Source organism: Pseudorasbora parva, chromosome 1 (genome assembly GCF_024679245.1).
Source record: "Pseudorasbora parva isolate DD20220531a chromosome 1, ASM2467924v1, whole genome shotgun sequence".
Classification (NCBI taxonomy): domain Eukaryota; kingdom Metazoa; phylum Chordata; class Actinopteri; order Cypriniformes; family Gobionidae; genus Pseudorasbora; species Pseudorasbora parva.
Window position 1 is genome coordinate 46,003,370 of NC_090172.1, and position 19,362 is coordinate 46,022,731.

Consider the following 19,362-nt stretch of genomic DNA (forward strand, 5'->3'; position numbering starts at 1 on the left):
AAGAACATAGTTTCATACTCATTGGCAATCCAGACTCCAGTGTAGCTGTCATAACATGCATGGTATTGTTTTCTATTTTCCTTTTCTTAAAAAACAAAAACAAAAGTTCTATTGCACCTAAAATATTGTTTAGGGTCCTATCATACACTCTAAAAAATGCTGGGTTGTTTTAACCCAATGTTGGGTCAAATATGGACTAACCCAGCGATTGGGTTGTTTTAATCCTGCGGCTGGGTTAAATATTTGCTTAAGACAACTCAATCGCTGGGTTAAAACAACCCAACTGCTGGGTTAGTCCATATTTGACCCCCACATTGGGTTGTTTTTATTCAGAATTTTTTAGAGTGTACACCCAGTGCAATGCGACACCAGGCTCAATTGTTTTTTGCTAATTTCAGCCCGACAGTTATCTTTTCCACGTCCAGCAGCGTGTTGGTTAAATAGCAAATGCACCATCTGTTCGCCCATGGGCGTGCTGGTCTGCTTATTACACACACAGGGATGAGCAGCAGCACACAATAATTTGTATATATTAAAAATAAAATTATTCCTCTCTGGAGAAGCATTCAGTCTTTTCGCTTGCAAATTCCGCCATGTAAATAGCAAATCCGCCATGGTGCAAGTGCAACTGGCTTATAAAGGGAATGAGAGATGAGACTCTGATTGGTTTATTGTACGTTATGCCCAAAACACACACATGACTCATTAAAAGAATAGGGACAACCCTTTTAGACCATGCACCAGGTGCACCAACCTTTTTTTCCTGTTGTTAAACTAATAAAAGTGGATTGGCACATGTCCTAAGTGCACCTGCACCATGTGCTTCAGACCATGTGCTCAGGTCAAAATAGGACAAACCAAAAATCAAAACGGAACAAACTATCCACTTGAGATGCTTTCTCGGGTTCGATAGAAACCTTCCAAGTTGTTAGCATTTTAATAGTTGGCAAACATATTTTGCACTATTTGCACCCTTTTCTGATTTCTTCATGAAATGATTCTTGAAAAAATGTCCAGCACTAGGGCACATTTGATCACTTACCATGGTGGAGACTTTCAGACTGTTCATAGCCTAAAGGCTAAAGCTTTCAGCGCCAATGTGGATTGATCAAAATAGCTTACTAAACTGCCTTTAAATGGCAGGACACATTGTGCACAAAACAGGCAAAGCAACGAATTCCTTTTATTCAACATATTCTTGCTTTTTACAGAAAATATTCAGATATATTCCCAGTTTGTAATATACACATTCATAAGTAACTAATTTAATTACATTTTTCTCAGTAACTGTAAATTATTCGATATTTTGTCATTACACGTGACTAGTTACTTCCCAACACCGACAGTAAGTTACATTTCCAAGACATTTCTTGTAAAGGAGTTCTTTAAAGTAACAATTTAATGCCCTTTAAAAAAATAGACTTCTTTAACAACATGTCGATTTTGTTCTGTAAGCACAGTCTCTGTGTAAGGTAACAATGCAAGTGAATAATGGCATAAGAGTGCTTTGAAAGCTGTCATTTTAAATCTACAAGGTCAAACATAAAACAGCTTTGTCACCGAGTCGGAGGAAAGAGCGCTCCATCTTCCACATACTCCACAATACAGTAAGTGCCATAATCTCTGAAAGCAAGAACAGCCAAGGAAGTACTGCACTTTTACAGTAAAGTTATGTAATTAATATATGCCTCATTTGCATACATGCAAATCACCCCGGTCCCATTTGGAACTGCAAAGTGGGACGCTCTGTTCTCATTTGCTGACCTAAATATTACTTGTCACTCTACATTTCATCAAAGTTTTTATTAGTATTATAATTTCCTTTTAAGTTAACAAGGAACAGTTGATTAATTAAACGTTTAAATGAAAGAAAGCTACATGCTCTTAATTACATCATGACCGAGAGCTTCAGCTTCTTTACTCTAGGACGGTTTATGAATATGTTCTTTCCAATTAGTGTAAATCTACATAAATGCAAATCTAAATGACTACGTCCCAGATTCCCCGTCGAGACTTTCGGATTTGATTTGACTTTGATCAAACACCAACGGTGCAAGACTTCCGTCCAAGTTTTACATTGGGACAAATCAACTCGCCCTGTGGTTCTGATCTGACAAATGCAGATTCAAGGTTCAAACATTGCATTTCTAACACCACAACAGAGTTAACGGTTAATTGTGAATAATACATGATATATCATAAACATTCCAATACTCCTGAAGTTAATTTTGATGTAAGGGCTTTTAATATTGAGCGTGGAAGACAATTTTCAATTCAGCAACCCGCAGTCTTTGTTTGGCTGAGGGTAAATGTGCTGGTGAACTTCCCATCCCATTTAAAACCCCCTTAAGAAACACGTAGCACAGAGCTGGTGGAAAACGCTAGAAGCTTTAGGTGAGCCTCATTAAATGGTTTCATCAAAGATTAATTGGCAGGTTTCGCAAACACAGCAAGAAAACAAAACCGAAGTGTTGTGTTTTTCTGCCTTGAGACAGTGCTTCGCTTTAATTTGATGTGAGAGGTGCAGCAAAAAAGGCTTCCTGAAGTTAAAAGAACTGTTGGATCAACTGAAAAGCCCAAGGACATTTACCTCATTTATGTTTACAAAAAGCCCAATTCACTGTAGGTATTGTAAATGCCAGGCATTTAGGGAAATGTTTCATTGCTTTGTAGTGCACACTTCTACGCATGCAGAGGTAATCGTTTGTCTGGAACCATTACGTTTTCTCTCTCATCTTGTTCGCTTGTTTGAATCAGAACGCCAATATTAACATCTTTATTGTTGTCGAGAACAAACAAAGACGGCTTGACATTTTAGATCGTGAGTAAATCTTTGCTCTGCAGTACTACTGAAGATGTGGCAGGACTCTGAGGTATTATCCGCCTACATTCTGTTCCAGTTTTATCTATTCTTCTGTTAGATATGCAGGAATGTGTATAAAAGAACACTGAATGATGTTGAGCCGACCTCCTCAATTATTCAGCATCTCTCACCAAAAATATAGATAGTAAATCAATGGTGATAAAAGAGCATAAGATACCATTTTGGATTCAAAGTACCTTTTGTATTAGAAACTCAGCCTCCCTTAGGTGAATGCATAAGTCAGATGCAGACGTTATGAGGATCCCTGCAGTGTTGGGAATGCCGTGTCGAGACAACACAAAGTCTTAAAACACGGTAATTGTGCGCCTTTGAATTATTAGCAACCGGAGAGACGTGGATGGCTCCAGAAAGGAGTGAATTTGTGATTTCACAGCTGAACATCATTTGTTGGGTGCACACAATGGATATCATAGTGAATCTGTGATGTTCCTTCACATCTAAGAGTCAGGGGAAGGAAATCAGAGAGTGAAGATAGGGCGCGTGCAAATCATTAACTGCCAGGCCGCATAATGTGGCATGTAACAATGTGGCTTCTTCTACTGCTCAATATGCTATGCGCCCATACAGGCTTGGCTACAGTGTGACCCGTTACACTGTTTCCTCCAGTCTGGAGGAGCTTTGGGGAATGGAGAGAAACTGAAATGAGTTAGAGACACCAGACAGAGATTCTTTATCCCACCACAAAGTTTCCTGAAGATCAGTCCCCCCCTGCTAAGGATGTTTTTTTTTTTTTCCTCTAATGTGAAACATTTCTTCAATACAGTGCTTTATATGCAATCAATTACATGCCACCTGCGTAAATAAACGTAAATAATGTAAATGTAAATAATCTTACATTCACTATCGCTGCATTTATTTGATCAATACAAGGCAACTTCAGTTATATAGCACATTTCATGTTAATACAAAGTGCTTTACATAGAAAAGGTATTAAAATAATGATAACATAACAAAATATGCATAAGAAATAAAAATAACAATTGTATTTAGATAAAGGCTAAACTACTATTCCTGACTACCTGAATTACTTCATTTGGGGCTCCACTGTCTGAATAGAAGAGACATAAAGCAAGCCAGCTTCCTAATGACCTCAATAGAGAGGAGTTTTTCCCGACACCTTCTGCCTCTGATGGCTTCCAGTGCCACTCCGAGCCCTCAATGGAGCGGATTCCTCCAACCCCGTAATAGAGTGAAGTTATCACCCACCCTCTGCCTCGGATGCAGGCTGGTGTATTGCCGAAAGCCACCAAAGGACCTGGTGACTCACACTCACGTCTGTGTGTACGTAAACTCTCTGTCACACTTTCCAATTTTTTCAACTTTTCTGACCAGACAGCCCTAACCAAAAATAAATAAAATCTGAACCAAAAATTAAAACAAGGATATGTAAAAAAGAAAAGGAAAAAAAGAAGAAAAAAAGTAATAATAATGATAACATAATCATATATATATATACATACTACAAACAAGGTTTCATTAAATATAGCAAGAACTAATATATATATATACATATATATATACATATATATATATATATATATATATATATATATATATATATATATATATATCATACAAAAGGTTTCATTAAATATAGCAAGAACTAAAAGAATAAAAATATGATGCATAGATAAGATGCAATCAGTTGGACGTACAGTTGCACAGGGCTCATTCAGTAAATGCACAGCTACACGAATGTGGCTACTGTTGGAGCAGTGAAATACAGTGAAAGCAGTAATATTGTGAAATATTATAATTTTACAGGAATAAAATACATACAATTATTCAAATAAAAATGTTTTTTAAAATAATATTTCACAATATTACTGATTTAACTGTACTGATCAAATAAATGCAGCCTTGGTGAACATAAGAGACTTCATTCAAAAACATTAAAAAGTATAAATGGCCTTTTCAATGTTAGTGTTACATTTATGTTGGTTTCATTGTGTTTTTAGTTCAGTCTCTGTGACCCAGTTTACCCCAGTCAGACTATTTGTAATGTCATTCGCCTGTGTCTGGTCAATCACCTTGTTAATCTCATTTGCTTTGTGTACTAAAGCTCACGGTTATATGTGTGAAAGTCTCCTGAGTTTTAATATTAAAGTTCCTGTCTCCTTTGCATCCTCGTTTCTGTGAGTTTATATCCTACACAAAAAATCGTGACAGGTAGTTTATATATATATATATATATATATATATATATATATATATATATATATATATATATATATATATATATATATATATATATCACACTAGGTTCATGGTTTGCATTGTGACTTTGACCTTACAGGACCATCTGTGTTTTTTCACTATACTAAATGCACTTTGGCTTGTTTTGTGCACTGTAAATGCGGAATAAATGACTAGAGTTTTGTCAGCCTCGATTCAAAAAAGCAAAAAGCAGAGCTTTACGTCAAACTGTCAAACTCCAGGGTCAACATAGCGTTCATTCTTAAGACAAGGTCAGAATAGTTAAAAATCGCTCCGGCAGCTCAGATTTCACTTTGAAACAGGTGGCCATTTACAGAATGGAATCATTTGAGCCACTCCAAAACACATCATGTTTTGACAAATTTATGGAGAATGCTGCACACAGTTTTTAAGCTAATTAATTCAGTCACTTCTAGACATTTAGTAAACAGTCGCCTCCAATTCACCAGAGAGCATTTGGAGTAGTACTGTGGAGAGAACACCACCCAGATTCATGTCAATATTGACAAATAGTCTATACTCAACTGCATATTTGTAAATGATTCTTGGCAATGACTACAGCTCTTGCCATGGACATTATTGCTGAAAATCCCCACAATCCTCTTGAGAGTTTTTACAGTTGGTTGGGCGGTGAATAAAGAGCACCCCCCCACCACCCCCATCTCTTCAATCTATCATTCATTCATTCAAATGAAGGACATTTACAGTATTCACATTTAAATACAGCATTCCTTCTGCATTTCCAAGGAACATCTATTCTATTCTAAATAACCACATATTCATCCAAGAATTGAATTACATCAACACAATAGAACCTGTGACAGGCTAGAACTTCGATATGGAATAACGCAGTAGATACTCAAATGAATTGGATTGAACAAAGGTTAAATGTTTTTCAAACACTCAATGTCACAGAATCCTTGGATGACAAAGCGACTAAATACAGTTGTAGGCGTACTTACATACGCGTCTTTAAACTTCTTTGAACGAGTGTGAAATATTTTGTGCGGCATTAGTGCTCGAGACATTCTGTGCGTTTAACAGAACAGGACAGAATTTGCATAATGGGTTTTTTCTTATTCTCTTTGAAATCCAGAGTGCGGAATAACAGATGTATATGAATTAGCAGCCAAACATCAATAAATGGAAATGCCACAATTCTCTGTGGATGGTCTTGGGTGGATTTCTGCTGAAGGAGGAAAAACAGCACGCTTATTGCAAAATAAGCAGAAAAGCGGATGTGATCAAACTCATGCCCACCAGGCTCTCTAATGCCACACACGCACACACACTCACACGCACACTAGCCCACCTCTCACTTCTAATCAGATGCAGTGAGATGTGGCAGCTCCTGCTGTGGAGCTATGGGAGGAGCTGCATGTCTCACAGGTGCTTTCAAAGAACAAGAAACAGCACTGGAGAGACTGTAATTACTCTCCAATTACAGATAAAGATCTCACTCGAGGGCTGCAACACAAAGTGTCCTAAACAGTCATGCAGACCCACTCACACTATGACTCAAAAAAAGTCCAATCAAGAGAGTCTTAGGAAACCATCATGTAAAAGATGCTTTTTAATGGCTGTGGTATTCGTACCAACTCACTAAAATATAGACAAAAGTGCTGCTGAATCAGCAAAATGTGGAGTCTAAATCTTAAATGTATTCTAATGTTTCTCTAATACATTTAAGGGCCCTATAATACACCCGGCGCAATGCAGCGCTAGGCACGGCGCAAGTGTTTTTTTTTTCTAGTTTCAGCCCGACGCAGTTATCATGGACCCACTTTATATTAGGTGGCCTTAACTACTATGTACTAACATTTTGATTTTATGCACTTATTGTGTGCATGCATGTTTTTACATTGCACTTACATGTTTAAAATTACCTCCATGTAATTAATTTCTGTAGTTACATTTATAATTATACTGCTGACCCTTTCCTTACACCCAACCCTATCCTTTAACTTTACCCGTATCCCACCTCAAAATTAGTTTTCTACAATACAAAATTAACTAAATGTTTTTGATGTAAGTACATAGTAGTTATGGACACCTAATATTAAGTGGGGCCGTTTTCATTTTCACGTCCTGCGCAATGTTGTTTAAATAGCGGGTTCACACCGCACGTACACTCTGCTTATTACACACACAGGGATGCGCAGCAGCATATCAAAAATGAAAGGATTTCTCTCTGGAGAAGGATTCAGTTGAAAAATCCTGCCATGTGAATAACGAATCCGTAATGGTGCAAGCGCAACTGGCTTTTAAAGGGAATGGAAGATGAGACTCTGATTGGTTTATTGTTACGCCCAAAACACACCCATGACTCATTAAGAGAACAGGGACAACACTTTTAGACCATGCGCCGGGTGCCCCCACCATTTTTCCCGTTGTTGAACAAGTAAAAGTGGATTCAGACATGACCTAAGTTCACTTGCACATTGCGCTTTAAACCATGTGCTTAGATGGTTAAAATAGGGCCCTTAGAATGAGACTGTATAACCATTTTAATGTTACAAAGCTTTCTACATTTTTGATCAGCATTTCATAAATAAATTATACAATAAATGATGATCAAATGTAGAAAGTGGTATTGAAATTAAAATGTTAAAATTGTTATCTCTGTAACCTATACAGCATATAGAGGTCAAAACACTTAATGCACATTTGAAAGGAAATCCTTGAAGTGATGATGAGAGCACATTAACGGGCAATCATTTTGTTCTATGTAAAATAAAAAAAGGCAACAAAGTTGGAAAAGGAATTTCAAAATTAAGGTTCTCTTCATTTCCTTATGTTTTATTATTTTTATTAACTGAATATGTGAGGAATAAAACACAAGGTGAGATCAGAAGATATTCACAAAATGTGTCATTTCATATTACTCTTTGAGATTGGAGAATGTGATGCAAATGCAAAACCTCCATTTGACAACAAGCTGAATGTGAAGACTTTTTGTTATCTCTTTTTGTTATTAATAAAAGAAATTGTTATCTCTCTCTCTCCTTTAATTGAAAACACAAACAAAATAAAAGACCAATAGCTTGTTAATATCTTTAATATTTACAGTTTCTTTAAAAAAAAAAAGTATGTGGCATATTCCTCCACAATCCCTTTCCCACAAATCCAGTCTGAAAATATTATTTTGTGTTATTTTTTCCCCCCTAACTTTGTCAGCAAAAATAAAATGCATTTGGCAAGCTAACTGGAAACTGGCAGTGCTGGATACATAAAAATAATATTTCAAGTGATTTGGTGTAAGAATATCATCTGAATTGACAAAATACAATCGACACTTGACATTTTTGTACCCTTCATGTTCATAATGCGTCACATGTATAATACTTTTTTTGTCATTACTGAACTGAAATCCATCCAGACTTCCATCTTGCCTTAAGAAGTAAAACATGAGCTTTTAAATGTTCTCTACAATACGGTGCATATTAAAAGTGCAATAATGTGTATAAAATGGCTCTCTATATCTGGGTAATCATGGTTAGATCTTGTACAGCATATGCACAGCAGTTTCCACAGCAAAAAGTCCATATCAAATAATAGCTCTACAAAAATGCATTTCAGAAGTGAGTTCCCACGTGAGTCCAAAAGTGGGCTAAAGTCATCTCTAAATGTGAGTGATGTGATTCGATAAGCAGAGTTTAAGTTTGTCCACCACTAGTGCGGTTTTCAGAACGTGACAGCACCTCAATATCCAGACACAGCTTTGGCTAGAAAAGAGATAAAGAGTAAGAGATGTCAAACGTGAAGAAACAAAGCAAAAACTAAATAATTCAATACACTTGAGAGAAAAGGACCAACAAATAAGGGTGTACTAAATTAACACATCTGTCAATGTGCTGAAATGAAGATAGTTGCAAGTACTTAGTCTCTTAAACTCAACTACCTTTTTAAAGTAACTGCCTCTTTTTTAATAACACACAAGCATAACCATCAGGGGCGGATCTACCGGGGTGCCACCCTAAGAAAAAGCGCTGCAACCCCAGATTTGTCCCAGTATAAAATATAAATTAACGCAGTGTTTTCTGTACCACGTTTTATCAGCTGTGCTTTAATGTGGTGACACAAAAAATATCTACCGTGAAAAAATGGCAAGAAAACTTCATTAACAGATATGACTTATGATCTGGTTATTTATGGTAAGTCAGAAACACAAACACTATAGTAGCCCAATTCACAAACAAGTTTTCTAGTATTTATATATACATACAGTATTATTTTCCACGATGCTTCTCAAAATTTACTTTGACCTGCGACGTGTACCCTAATAGGATATATTTGACATCCAACTAAATAAAATGAAACCAATAAGTAAACCCTGATCACGGAAACTAATAGAAGAGTTAGGTAAGAATCTAATCTTAACTATCTTGACATTTTTCAAAAAGACAAACTTTATGTTGACTTGACATAGACTCTTCTTAATTTAAAATAGTTTGAAGGTCAGGATAGACAAACAGATGGGTGTTCTGGGTTGTGGCTCAAGTGTTGCTAGGTAGTTGCTATGTGGTTGTGGTTTTGGGTGACTTTCTGTAATACCACACAGAAATTTCCACCTCTGTTAAGAAATCAGAGCTTTTTGATATTTTGGCAGTTCCTTCTAGCAAATTCAAAAGTGTTGTTGCTCTTAAACTTTATGCACAAAAACTTGATTTATACTGTATATCATTCAAGTAGCTTACATAATATTAATAAACCTTCTCTACGTACGTACCAACGAGTTCAGATACATTTAGAATGTGTTTATGTGTTCAATAGACCCTGGATATTAGGAGTGTAACAGTTCAAATTACTCACGGTTCAGTTTTTATCACGGTTTTAGGGGCACGGTTTCAGTACGGTACAGTTAGGGAAAAGAGGCCTATAAATGTCAAATAAAAATAACAAAAAAAAGAAATAATCAAACTACAAGCAACAGCACGAATAAATACAATAGAGCAAAAAATACAAATAAAATAAACAGTGCAGAAATGTTTTTTTCAGGTACAGAAATTGAATGATCAAATATAAAATAACATAGCATATAATCTTCACTGTATAAATTAAATATTTTACTGTATAAAGTTTAATCATTATTAAAGTTATACAATCTATTCAGTCAAGAGCAGTGAGTGATTTCCTTTGTCTTCTGCAGTTTAAATAGCATTAAAAACAAACTGCAGGAATATTAGGCTGCTGTCACTAAGACAAATGTACCAATCCAGTACACTGATACTGTATACATGCGCTGAGATGTGGCTTTCGATGTTAAACGCTTTGGAATACTCATGAGTGCACAGTGCACACACAAATCTTAATACAACGAACTCCCGAGTTCTCTTTTATGTCTTCTCGCACTTTAATGTTTAAATTGACATGGCTTAAATGAGTTTAGTTTAAACAGATAGCAACATGCTGTTCAGGTCTCACTAGTGTGCTATCAACACCCGGGTGATGATAGCGTAAATGGCATTTGCACTGAACAAAGTTTAGGGGTATCCATAATGTGTATACATCAACAGAAACATACATAAAGCTAATTCTGTTTTATACGTTATTTTCTACAAACCATTTTGTGGATGCGTGTGCGTTCTCAGATTTGAGACGCAGTGCAAGTGCGTGCTGAACCATGAGTGGAGAAAGGTTTGATTTAAAAAAATATATTTTGTTATTAGGGGTCCAAGCTTGTCTGGCTATCATCAGACCAAGCTCAATTTAAGATTGAACATTGGTCTGGTGAGTCTGCTCTGCATTTTCTACTGCACAAGAGGCGTGATAAACGAGCATTATTCAAATGACTCTGTATGCAATTAGATAGTCCTTCAACCAATCAGACCACAAGCGACGTGATCAACTGGCAATGACCCATCGCTTCTCTATCTGTCATCGTGTTAAACCCACCAATAGCGTGCCAGGTGGATAAGCCAGTCTGTGATTGGTTCCCGCAAAAGTGTAACAGAAGCAATGAATGCGCAGGTTTCCAGACTGAGTTACCGGGCGAAATCAAATCGCTGGCAGATCAGGCTGGGTTTACCCAAGTCTAGCTCCAAGCACCAAAGGTAAACTGGATGTCTAATAAATTTATGATGCTAACTGCAAATTCGAAACTATCAGCCATTTAAACTGAAAGAAGAAGGTTGTGATATTAATGTTGTCCTTGTCCTCAATAGAATGAGGAATGTTTTAAGCCTAATGCTTTTCTATAGGTTTTCTTTTTTTATGGAAACTAATGCATTGATTTAGTTGTATAACTATGGTGTACTGACAGTACAGTTTTATATCATTTGTGTACATAGAAGTCTGTGAAATGCTGATAGATCATTAAATATGAATTGAACTTTGCATAGACCGCAAGATAATTGTATGTCTTTTTCTTAAATGGCAAGCTATACATAATATAGAAAAAAAATTATAATAATAAAAAAGGGTTTTAACATAAATGCTTTAGATAAAGTTTCCCATTGCATATGTTAGGTACACATTCATTTTAAATTTAATCCTATAACGTGATACGTCTTAATTTAGATCTAAGTCCACACTTACACCACATATGCCTTACAACAGTTAGGAGTATTTTCTTTACTTATTTAATCTAACAGTAAGAGAGAGAGAGAGAGAGAGAGAGAGAGAGAGAGAGAGAGAGAGAGAGAGAGAGAGAGAGAGAGAGAGAGAGAGAGAGAGAGAGAGAGAGAGAGAGAGAGAGAGAGAGAGAGAGAAAGAGAGAGAGAGAGAGAGAGAGAGAGAGAGAAGAGGGGTCTTTACAGGGTGGGGTAGAATAGTGTAGATTGTGAGAGGTTGAAATAACTCAGGTGAAAGCCCATACTTTTTCAAATACAAGGAGCCACACTATTAATATAACTTATACAATATGTTATTATTTTTTATTATATAGCTAGCCTACATACAATTTCGCGTAAAAAAATATTCACGCGTCGCGTCCTCTGTTAAAGTAGCTTCTTTCTGTTTCTTTTCTTTGCTCTCATCAATCCCTGAAATTTTGTGAAGATTCAAGTTGGAGTTTTTTTGTAAAAAACGTAAGATTCATTTTAATTTCTTAGCTAATCATTCACATGGGCCATTGGTGCTTGGACCCTGACGATTGCCTCTTGTGATTATATTTTGATTTTACTTATAGTAGATGTAGTATAGATGATGGTATAGATTAAAGGGATAGTTCCCCCACAAATGAAAACTCTGTCATCATTATTTACCCTCATGACGTTCCAAACCTGTGCAAGTTTCTTTTTACTGTTGAACACAAAAGAAGACAATTAATGGTAGTCATTGACTTCCATAGAATTTTTTCCAACTATCAATGATTACCGTCAACTGTTTGATTACCAACATTATTTAAAATATCTTCCTTTTGTGTTTAACAGAAGAAAGAAACTGATACAGTTTTGGAACAACGTGTAAAGACAACTTGTTTAACTTCAAGTAAAGATGATTGAATGCTTGTTTGCTTTGGTGTTGCCACCCCTCACAGTCATCATTCAACACCCTTACCAACCTTTAATCATTTTCTAGATCCGCCCCTGATTACCTTACTAAATAGCAGACAGGTAAACACTCTCCACTCTTCTTCTTTCTCTGCAGCATATTACATAAAGACAAAGTTTTTTTAAACAGACTTAAAATGTGCATGTGCATGACATGCAACATGCAGCTCAATTTCATTCAAATGCTGCTGAAACAGCAGAATAACACAGGCAGCTCAGGCATTCAGTGATTAAATGGACTGGCTAACAAATGTATAAAATGCACAGCTATGAGGTGACTCGAATCTCTTGTATATTATAATCATGATACAGTCCACAAATAAAGTACAAAACAGGCCTCAATACTTAAAAAATAAAGACCTTACTAATAATAAGCAGTAAATTAGGAGCTTATTGGCAAAAGTCATAGTTAATAATGAATACATGTTCCCAATATTAAAGTGTTCCTGAGAGGTAGAGTTATTTGATAAGCATTTTTGACTACAAATGTAGCAATTTTTACAAATATCATTTTGAATTATCACTTCTTTTTTAATCACATTGCCTGCTTTAAGACTTATTTAGGTATGAGGTAAAATTATTTACTATTAATGCTAGTTTCATTTTTGTTAGATACACAGTAAAAAATGTTGGTTTCACTTAAAAAAGTAAGTAACCTGGTTGCCTTAATTTTGAGTATATTGAAATAAAAAATTTGAGTTGATACAATGAAGGAAATTGGTTTAATAAATATTAATTAATAATATTGTATCTGATCCACATAAAAAATCATGAAAATGAATGCTCCAAATGCACAATTTGGCATTTTTCACTGCGTCATCACAAATAAAACACACACAATTACCCAAATACGCTTGCAAAATATTTTGATAATATTTTTATAAAGGTTGTCGATTCTAATTTTTTTTTAAAATTGTATTAACTCACGTTTTTAATTTCAATGAGCTAAAAATTTTAAGGCAACCAGGTAACTTATTCTTTAAATATTTTTACAGTGTAGTGGTTTATCTGAGAGTTCTCAGGACAAATAAGATATTTAAGCCTGTAACAACTAAAAAAAAGTATTGGAACCCAAAGTGTACTGTATTTGTAGACACTGCCTCGTATATAAAACAATGCACTGATTTAGGGCATGCTGGTAAGCAGAACACACAAAACAGGTGAAAGTGTGCCATCCATGCTTTTTCATGAACTGCACTGAAACTGCATCTAAAGTGGCCAAAGATGAAGATCTGTTTTTTTGTGTTGTTTTTTTTTTTTTACAACACATATTCTGTTCTTTATTACAGCCATAGACATCCAAATGGCGAAGCTCTTTGCAGATTGCAGATGGCAAAGCAAGTGGTGTTTGGCAACACAACGATATGTGCTGCCTCCGTGATTCCCAGAGTCTTAATTATAAACATTTCACAAAAGACAGCATTTGTTTATGGCCTTTCAGGCTTATCAACAGAAAAAAGCCAATTTGCATACAATTTACACACCTCTTTATCTCCAGATGTGGAGGCAGTTGTTAGAGGGGGGCGAATCTACACTACTCATGAAGTTACTATTACAGCACAAGCCCTGATGAAGCACAATCATGCAGCATGCAGAGGTGTCAAACACACACAGAACAATTAGCAAAAGCACATTAGCGTGCTAAATGGTTAGTTCTTACTTTGTTTTTTCTCTGATTAGACAAAGGTGTAGTGAAATCCATTGCTCAGGGGAGGGGGAGCAGACTGAGCCGCAGAGACGGCAACAGGAGCGGGGGGAGGAAGAGGAGGAGGCGGTGGAGGTTGAGGGAGTGAGGTGGGACTGTTAACCGGCGGTGAGGCTAAAGCAGAAACAGGAACAGAGGGGTGTACAGGAGGTAGAGAGCTAGTGAAACAGAGAGCTAGTGAAATAGTTAACTGCTGCTACACACTACAAACAGCTAGTTGTGTGTAAAAGAATGGTCTGTGATCATCAATGCGGTGAAACTTAAAAAGATTGTTCACCTCCCCCCAAAACATTTTTTTTCCTCATATACTCACCTTCATGTCATTCCAAAACCTTTAATGTAACACAAAGGGTGACCTTTTAAACAATGAGCTGTACTGGTTGAGCTTGCTTTTAAGAAGGAAGCAAAAGCACCACTAAAATGGTCTGTATGATTTACAGGCCTAATGCAGTCTTGTGAAACAATACAATGACTTTATGTGAAGAACAGGTTGGTTAGTTAGCTAGTTACTGACAAATTAGCTCTCACTGGCACATTCATGAGATTTAGCCAGATAATTAATACTTTAATTCAGCAAGGATGCATTAAAATAACCAAACAAGACTTTTACATTATTACAAACATTTTCGTTTCTATTTCAAATAAACGTTTGTCGGAAACTTTATTCAAAGAATCTTGAAAATTTTTATCAGGGTTTCCAACACAAATATTAGGCAGCACAACTGTTTTCAACATTGCTTATTATGTTTCTTAAGCACCAAATCATTATATTAGAATATTTCTAAAGGATCGTATGCGCTGAAGACTGGAGTAATTATGCTGAAAATTCAGCTCGGCCCTCAAAGGAATAAATTACATTTTAATATATATATATATATATATATATATATATATATATATATATATATATATATATATATATATATATATAGATATATATATATATATATATATATATATAAAGATACAGCCGTGGTGAACAAGAGATTTCTTTAAAAACCATTTAAAAAATCCAAATGATCAAAAACTTCTCAACACTACTGCATTTTCAGTTAACCAAACCGAATGATCTGGTTGTCAAGTTCAACTCGTTGAATTCAGTTCTAACTAAATTCAAAAGATTAGAAATATATAACACAAAAGTTGCATGGATCACCTTGATGGTGCTTTTGCATCCTTTTTAAAACATAATATCCCAAGTGCCCCACAGGCACCAACTCCTCCTCATTAGAAATAGTCATATAGGTTTGGAACAATATAAGGGTGAGTACATTTACATTTTTGTCAAATTATTCCTTTAACCAAGATGGTCTACCAGTTTAACCAGGTTGACCTTGGCTGCTCTAGCTGGTAGTCCACCTTTGGACCAGTAGGCAGCTAAATGTTATTGCCTTTTCTTCCATTTCTAGCGATAGAACAGACATAATATAAAACACCATTGCAAAGAGGGTTAGTGGAAACAGGTGATGTCACAAGCCAACAAGTTATATATATATACACATACTCTTTGCTTACAGGCCACAGCTCTGACTGATTTTAGTCTTTTTATGCACTCATAAACTCAAAATAAATGCACAAAGATGCAGCGGGTGATCAAAACCCAGATCTGCCTTCAAATATGAGATTCCTCACATAAGGTATTCTGACATGTTCTCCAATGGAAATACTGTGATAATTGTTGACTACACCATACTGCCTTACACATTATGATCCATCACGTCAGGACGAATTGACTGCAAATCTGTGTGACTAAGAGAGACACGCTGCTCCCAGTCTGAAGGTTAGACCTGCCAGAGTGAGTGAGGCCTCTGTAAGAAGTAAAGATGAAACGATGGTGTGCTTTTATGCCATTTCAGAAAGATGTTCAAAGTGCTGCCACGGGATGCAGAGTGAACAAGCCCTAGTGCATATTCAACTGGGTCATTGATCGGCTCTGAAAAAAATGGCCTCATCAAGAGATTCCTCCCAGCCTGAAAGATCCGACATGTCTCCCAATTAGCAAGCATCTTTACTCGTCAGATCTGCGCTAATAAGGAATAATGTTCAGTTATTAACGTTGCGGTTGATAGGCTTGGCTTTGCACTTTCTTCTTCCTCATCACGCCTCCATTGCCGATGTTTTGAAACGGGGTGGACCGTTTCTCAGAACGTTCACAGTTATTCTCGAGTCGTCAGTATGATTGTTTAAGAACTTCTATAGGCACTGTCGGATTAGAATTACAAATAACTGTTTCTGAAGTGTTTTCTTCCCGTTTACCTTGACCTTTTCCCTGAGTATTTGCACTGTCAAGTTGTACTGCAGACCATATCTGAAATTCTATTCAATCTATTCAAATGGAGCTCCAGCAGTCATACGGGTGTGTAATGAGGATTGTATGATTATTATGGGCTTTTCTCATTCATCTTCCTCAGCATGTCTCAACATATATTGTGTACTCTTAACTCGCCGTCCTTGCACTTGCCATTTATCATGATTTGTGCTTTTCACAGGGTTACTAACTGATAGAAATATACAGTAAATGCAAAACACAGGAAGTGCTCTCATAGAATATGGAGTGTATTGGCAAGATACAAGTCATTTGAGGAGATTGATTCACTGGGTAGAACAGTAATCCTCCTGGTTCGTTTACCTGCCACTTGTTTGCTCTTGAGTGAGGCCTCTGATGCTAAGGCATAGGACATGGTGATGATTCTCTCCTGCTCTTGTAGAGCAGAGTCTATATCCGGAAGCACTGGCTTGTCTACTGCTGCTGGAGAAGGTATATTCTGGACACTTGCGTACACACACAAAGAAAAAAAACAGGTGCACCAGATTGAACAAAGTGTAAGCATCTTTACGGTCAGTATACTTTTAATCAGCAAGGATTGAATTGATCAAAAGAGAGTAAAAATATTTATAATGTTATAAAAGATTACTATTTCAAATAAATGCTTTTCTTTCGAACTTTCTATTCATCAATGAATCGTGATAAATCATACAAATATATTAAGTAGCACATGAGTTTAACACACTGATAATAAGAAATACCAGTTGCACAAATTGTCTATAGGGCCACTGCAAGATAATGATGTGCAATGTCTTTACATGCAATACCTTACTTCAGTTGCCAAAGTTATTGTATTGAAATGTATTATACTTATTGTGTCATAGTTATACAGTATCTATTGATGTTGTGCAGTTATGTGTGGATGCACCGTAAGGTTCGCTAACTAATTGTTATAGTTTAAGTAATGACAATAAAAGGGAAATTAATTGAAATATTTATTTAGCAATAAAACCAGCATATTAGATTGATGTCTGAAAGATCTTGAATATGAGTCTATAGAGTTCTTGAGTTCTGAGTCTGTTGAATATTCATCTTTGCAAAAACAAAACTCACATAAAAATCACATTTTAAACAATATTTAAATAATATTTAAATAATGTTGTCTTAAACTGTAATAGTATTTCAAAATATTACTGTTTTTACTTAGCATAGAAATCTAGACGCACCCTAGCGGCAGCAAATTTAATCTGCCCGCGAGTGTCGTCTAGCAACTCTCAATACCCTTCTGAGCTGTATTCGCCTAACTCTTGCCGGGCCAATCACATCGTGCATAGAGTCGGTGGGCGGGGCCATAATGACGACGGCCGAGTTGCGTTTGCGTGCTTCTAGTAAACACAGAAACTGGCGAACGCCGGTCTTTCGAATCAGCTTTGACCGCGACTCTGGAAGACTTGGAGGCTTTTCTCTGAGAAAAGAACGGCACTGAAATCATTCTTAAGAAGGGAAGATGTGTTCGGAGTTTTGTTGACCGGATACGGCATTCACCTTCTGCTTCATCTTCGTTGCTCTGGTTGGTTGTAGCGCTATTCTATCGCGGGCAGATGGAGTTTGAAAGACAACCATTTATCCCGCCGTACGGATTGAGCCCTGTCAATGATGAGTTTCCAGACCAAACATCTTGATGTGGGTCTGGCTTTGTTAGGCTAGTTTTTACTGTATTTTTGATCAAATTTATGCAGCCTTGGTGAACATAAGCGACTTTTAATTAAATTCAAAAACATACAAAAAATAATCTTACCAACCGCAAATTGTTTAATGCTAGTCTATATAATGGCAATAAAGCATCTATAAAGGTGATTATAAGAGTGGCTGTGGTAAATGAGTCTGATCTTGTCAGTACCTGGATTTAGCCAGGATGCTCTTGATTCGTTCCACTTTACGATGCCGGGCCTCCATCTCCTGAGGGCTGAGGGGCTCCTCTGGATCCAGGTCCACATAACGCTCAGGGATGGCCACCTTTTGAGGCTTTGACAACTATACAGGCATTGAGACAAAACATACACCATCAATCACTTAATTCCGAAATATATCATCCAAACTTTTATGTTTAAAGACCCCCTGTGGTGAAAATCAAGCATTCAAAATGTTATTTATTTAACTATGTGGTGTTTTTAATGGGCTTGAAGACAAACCATGTGCAAAGTATTTTCTCCTTAAAACTGCAGTGAAAAAAAGATGCTTTGATATCACTGATGTTTCTTAAATCACAAACTACCTTGTAACCAATCACGTCAATGTGCGGACGGGCTTTAGCATATCATTACTATGCTGCGAAGCAGAGGAGTCAAAAGAGAATCCAGAGAATCCCGGTATATTTTTCTGTTGATATGAAAAATCAGGTACATTTAGCAATATAGCGGGCGAATTATGTATATGATGTATATTACGATGTCAGGATGAAGGATACTGATTTTTTAGAAGGCAGCTGTCTGACTCTGAGATGGCATATGAGAACATGGTTTGTGTAACATTAGCATCACATTATTAGTTTGATAATGTAGTCAAGCAAAGGCCTAATCATATTAATTACTGTAATGTGTCCGGCATAATAGGGAACAATACATAAAACGCATTACCATTCTGAGACGCATCGACCTGCAGATGAGTCTGTGTGAGTGAGTGGAGGCGGGTCTCATTTGCATATTCATGGAACCGTGTATATTAAATGACGCACGGTTGTATAGTTACATTCAAGCTAATTTAATGCATTAAGTTAAATTAAATATGCCATTTTGAT

General features: G+C 36.4%; 1 protein-coding gene across 17 annotated transcripts in view; it reads right to left on the bottom strand.

Moving 5' to 3' along the window:
* Positions 1 to 8,143: 8,143 nt before the first annotated feature.
* The window catches only part of plekha7b (pleckstrin homology domain containing, family A member 7b), a 142,436-nt gene continuing 131,217 nt past the window's right edge, over positions 8,144 to 19,362 (bottom strand). For 14 of the 17 annotated variants that reach the window (XM_067442922.1, XM_067442935.1, XM_067442925.1 and 11 more), the window contains 4 exons: positions 18,466 to 18,599; positions 16,929 to 17,071; positions 14,255 to 14,413; positions 8,144 to 8,826 (listed from right to left, as the gene is read on the bottom strand). In XM_067442922.1, coding sequence (XP_067299023.1) covers positions 14,271 to 14,413; positions 16,929 to 17,071; positions 18,466 to 18,599 — 420 coding nt within the window. In that variant the 3' untranslated portion in view covers positions 8,144 to 8,826; positions 14,255 to 14,270. Of the gene's footprint in view, positions 8,827 to 14,254; positions 14,414 to 16,928; positions 17,072 to 18,465; positions 18,600 to 19,362 lie in introns of those variants that run through there. The other 3 variants (XR_010904956.1, XM_067442926.1, XR_010904957.1) reach the window with 3 other exon arrangements.